This window comes from Felis catus, chromosome B3 (genome assembly GCF_018350175.1).
Source record: "Felis catus isolate Fca126 chromosome B3, F.catus_Fca126_mat1.0, whole genome shotgun sequence".
NCBI classification, from domain to species: domain Eukaryota; kingdom Metazoa; phylum Chordata; class Mammalia; order Carnivora; family Felidae; genus Felis; species Felis catus.
In genome coordinates, this window is record NC_058373.1 from 72,476,789 (window position 1) to 72,481,837 (window position 5,049).

The 5,049-nt window shown below is 41.3% G+C and overlaps 1 gene segment (V, D, J or C); it reads left to right on the forward strand.

The window, feature by feature from the left end:
* Positions 1 to 4,027: 4,027 nt before the first annotated feature.
* LOC101081900 lies at positions 4,028 to 4,531 on the forward strand. The segment is given in 2 exon segments: positions 4,028 to 4,073; positions 4,197 to 4,531. Coding segments are annotated over 2 exon segments (381 nt in total).
* The last annotated feature ends 518 nt before the right edge of the window (positions 4,532 to 5,049 follow it).

The window sequence follows — 5,049 nt, forward strand, 5'->3', positions numbered from 1 at the left end:
TTTGTTACTGGATGGAAGTGCAATGGAGTTTTGCGTGTTGTTTTTGTATCCTGCAATTGTGCTGAATTCATTTATTAGTTCTAAGGGGAGTGTTCCTCAGACTGGAATTTCAGGTGTTGGGACAGTTGAGTTGGGAACAAGAGATTTGTTCCATGCACTCATGTAGGCCCCAAATCTTCAAGCATGCATAGGAGTATTAACTCCATAATAGAATCATTTTATATCTTTAATACATCAGTGCCCTTCAAAATGTAGTTTAAAAGTTGAGACATGAAAGCATGACGTCTTTGTAAGAATAAGTATTCTAATGTATGATAGTGTGCCGAATAAGATACAGAATTTGTAGTTGGATGATGAGTCTTTAAAGCATTGTTTAGCTAGTAATTGAAAATACTTAGCCAGGAGAAAATTTGGTCTGTTTTATTTACATATATTTTTATTTGAGGATAGTTGACACGTTACATTAGTTTCAGGCATACAACATAGTGATTTGACAAGTTTAAACATTGTGCTGTGCTCACCACAAGTGTAGCTACCATCTGTCACCATATCATTGACTCTATTCCTTATGCTGTGCTTTTATTATTGTGGCTTGTTCATTCAGTAACTGGAGGCCTGTATCTTCTGCTCATCTTCACTCATTTGGCCCATGCCCAGCCCCCTCCCCTTTGGCAACCATCAATTTCTTCTTTGCATTTATGAGTCTATAACAGCTTTACTTTTAACAGCCCCCAAATGGGACTAACAGAAATGTACACCAACAGGTGACTATATGAACAAGTTCTTTTATATCTCTCTAATAGAATACTACTCAGCAACAAAAAGGAACCAACTTTTGATACTTATAGCCATGGAAAAATTTCAAAATAACTATGCTGAGAAGAAGACAGACAAAAGAGTACGTATGATTCCACTTATACAAAATTATAAATTATGCAAAATGATTCATGACAGAAATGTTGCCTGAAATGGGGGTGGGAGAGGGAGACGGATTACAAAGAGACATGAGGAAACTTTTGGGGTGATCATATGTCCTCGATTGTGGTGATGGCTTCACAGGTATATGTATATATAATATCTTAAGTCTTATAACATTGTTCACTTTAAATTGATGTGGTTTATTTTTTATGTCAGTTATACATCAATAAATCCATTAAAAATCCAAACTGAACAGATGTCCTTTTTCAGTGTTGTACAAGTCTTCTGGTGTCACTCAAAATGCAAAATACTTTTCCTCTAGGTTTTTGATGGCCTAAGGCTGGAAGTCGAGCTGCCAGCCTGAGTGGCAGGGCCCGGGCTGTGGATGGATTGGTGACTGCAGGGCGGCCCGCAGACAGTGAAGCTTCTTCTACTCCTGCTTTTAGTAATTTGGCCTTAATAAAGTACCTGGGGTATTGTCTGTTGGGGAATTGCCCCCGGCAGGCCCCCTGGGAGAAGAACCATTAGGAAAGAAATAAGGTTCCGCAAGAAATTGTGCGGCCTTACGGTTAGCCCTTGCCATCCCCTGTGGAGACTCCTCTACTTGCAGGAAGGATAGCCTCATACATTTGCTAGCAAAGGAGGCTGATAAAGGAGAGACATATGGATCTGAAAGCCTCACTCCAGCAACTAAGGAGTGTATCTCTGGGCACAGGTGACTTTAACCCCTAGGCCCACCTGGCCCCCAGAGGCATTCCAGATGATGACTGGACCTAGTCGGTTAAGCTACAGAACGGTTCATTGTTCCTAGGTGCATTGTCTGAGAATGTGTGAGGCATGGGTTTCTAAGGCCTTTTCGGCCTTTCTGGCACCCCAGACCGAGGCAAACACATTGTTCTTCTGACCTCATGTGGTTAGGAGGTCATGTCCCTGTAACTGTTCCTCTTGAGGTGTTGAGAAAAGGAGGGCCTTTCATGAGAACAGCAAAGCAAATGCTTTGTAGATTATAGATAAATGCAGATGCATAATGGAATAATGTAAGAAATTAATCAATAATCCAAGGGTATGCAGGAAAATTAGGGGATAATCGTCATGTTATTTCTTAAAGGTTGATTACACAGAGGAACATTTTCAAAATTAGGTAATGTTAGAAAAACATAGATGACATATGTTTTAAGGAAATCACTAGCATATATAATGCCATGTTTGTTACAATAAATCGGCCAGTTCAACACACTGCTGTTGTCTGTGTCCATTTTTATTTTTGTTTTTTATTTTAGTTTTGTTTTATTTTCACCAATGCCGTCCATCCTTTGGGAACCCCTGGACCCTCTGGAGCTGGACTCCGGCAGCCTAAAACTGCTTTTTTTTTTTTTTTTAATGTAGATAATGACTTTCTTCATCAATGTGCTATACTCTTTATTTTCAAACCAGCATCATCCCAGCCTATCTGGCATCCTCCCTGCATATCTGAATAGAAGTTGATAGCTGTTTGTCTCAAATTCCTTCCAGCATAGTTTTGAGGCAGGTTCTGACAATGTGATTTGGAAGGCAGAGGAGAAGGGAAGGAACGTGTGAACTCAAACAATAGCCAGGCTTGAGTTCCTTACTTCCCTCTGTCTGGGAAACCGTTCCTCTGTTGTCTTTGGACTCATGAAGCTCCTTGATGTGAATCCGTGGAGAGTGGCTCCAGAAAACAGCCTGAGCTAAGCTTCCATCTATGTATCTGGAGATAAATGTTTACAGGGCTTTATAGAAGATGTGTCCCTCTCCGGAAGTTTCCCTGATAATCCTCAGAGGTTTTTGTTTTATTTTGTAAAATGAACAGTCCTAAAATGGGAGCTGAAGAAGTGTTTGTTTTGCCTTTGGTACATCATAGAAAAAACCAGTTTGTAAAAATTTGTATAGCCTTGGGGGCATTTTCCCCTGCTGACCCCAGAGCTTTCTCTTTGATCTTTGACCACCCTGTTGGCCTGAGGGCAGTTACCACAAAAGAAATCTTGTAAACTGGTATGGGACCAGCTGCAACATAACTGTGGTGGGGAGCTTTAAAAATTACAAACTTGTGGGTCTCAATCCTGCCAAAAAGGAGTCATGGAGTTAGTGGTGGGATCGTAGAATCTATAGTTTTAAATCAGTGGCACATTGTTTCTATCAGCTATTGTATGAATATCAGCTGTTATGTCTTTGATAATTTGAAAATCTGGGAAGAGGAGAATCCTGAATTATGCTCCAAGGTTTTGATGCAAAACCACATCTTCAGGGTTACCTACCCTGTGGAAGAAATACACCTGATTAAAGTTTGGCAACAAAATGATACACACAGACAACAGTGGAAAGCATACTTGAGGTTATATGGCCACTAAGTGTATAAGATTAGTACTTGCTGCTTCATTCACATATGCTGGTTACGTTATGTTGGAGTCATTGAAATGGTGAAATAAGGCATTGATCTCAGATAATTTTTATAGGGATCGGTAACTGCAATTATGATATTTTCCTGACTAGGATTCATATTTTTCACTTTTTAAATGATTTTGAATGCAAGGATATTTGACTATTGACAACATAATGTGATTTTTTATTCCTAAAAAGCTTTTATTAAAAAGATTGCATTCCTTACAATTGGTATAATTTAGGATTAAGGAAATACTGTATTCTAGTCAGAGTGAGTCCTCAAAGGATTTTTACTTATTATTTTTGTGTCATTTAACAAATATGTAGTGAGCATGGATGGAATGAAGGAGAGTCTCTGGTCTACATGAGTCAACAGTGAATTGACTATTTATTACCTCCTCTGATATCAATTCAAAACCTTTTTCTGACATTCTATTGGATTACAGGCTGACTCTGAATGGGTATATGAAAATATAAAAAGCTCTCTTAAAATGCTCAAGAAAATAGCTACAGAAATATCCTAGGATGCTGGGTTAAAGAACTTCCAGGTCAGGTAGACATTAATGCATTTCAGTCCCCGTCCAGCAGGGGGTGCAGCTTCCTAACACAAACACCTTTCCTGAGAAATGTGGGCTTCCACTGATCATTGCTCTGTCTCTCCAATGCTTCTTCCTGCTACGAATGAAGCACATAGCTAGGTGACACTCTAGAGATGAACTCTTCTCCAGGCTTCGTGACTGTGGTACTCCTGATGCTTGGTAAGTAAAATGCCTCTTAAAATTTGGATTCTTTCTTCTGTTCTGTCAGCAAAACATGTAAGTATAAATTTATCCAGGAGATTTATGCCCAAGGTAACACAGGTCTCTTTTCTTTTTTCCCAGGACAAACCCACGGAGACTCAGTGACCCAGATGGAAGGCCCAGTGACCCTCTTCGAAGGGGAGCCCCTGACTATAAACTGTACTTATTCAACAGCAGTGTCCCCCAATCTTTTCTGGTATGTCCAGTATCCTGGAGAAGGTCCACAGCTCCTCCTGAAAGCCTTTAGGGACAAGGAGAAGGGAAGTCACAAAGGTTTTGAAGCCACCTACGACGGAAAATCCAAATCCTTCCACTTGGAGAAGTCCTCAGTGCAAGCGTCAGATTCGGCTGTGTACTACTGTGCTGCGAGTGACACAGTGACAGGGACTGCAGGGGGAGCTGAGCGCAAACTCTGAGCAGAACAGGGGCCCAGATGCTGAATGTCTCTGATCTACTCTGGTTCCAGCACAGTGTATGATGGTTTGCCCCTCAGTGTCTGCTTGATACAAAAGTCATACAAATGGCTAGAGCATGGGAACCAGAAGGAACATCCCCCAAACCCAGCTGTTCATTAGTGCAATGAGAAATTCCAGTAGTCCCTCAGTCAGGACCTAAGTAATTTCAAGGTGAAACCACATAACATTGAAGTGGTGTCTTGCTCACCCTGCAGTGAAAGTCCAGCCCCACAAGCTGCTGAGGCCCCCCCGGTGGGTATTGCTGTGTCTCATGACACATGGAGAGAGCCAGTGTGTGCCCGAGAAGGTGGTGTCCGTCCCATGTCTTCCTGACAGAGGATGGGCAGGAGAGGTGATGGGAGAGCTGCAGCCCAAAACCAGGTTTGAATAGAGAAAGAAGGGGAGGGAAGAAAGGAGGGGAACATATGGAAGTGAGCAATGAAAAGAGAGACAAGGAACCTCAGTCCAGGTTTCTTTTC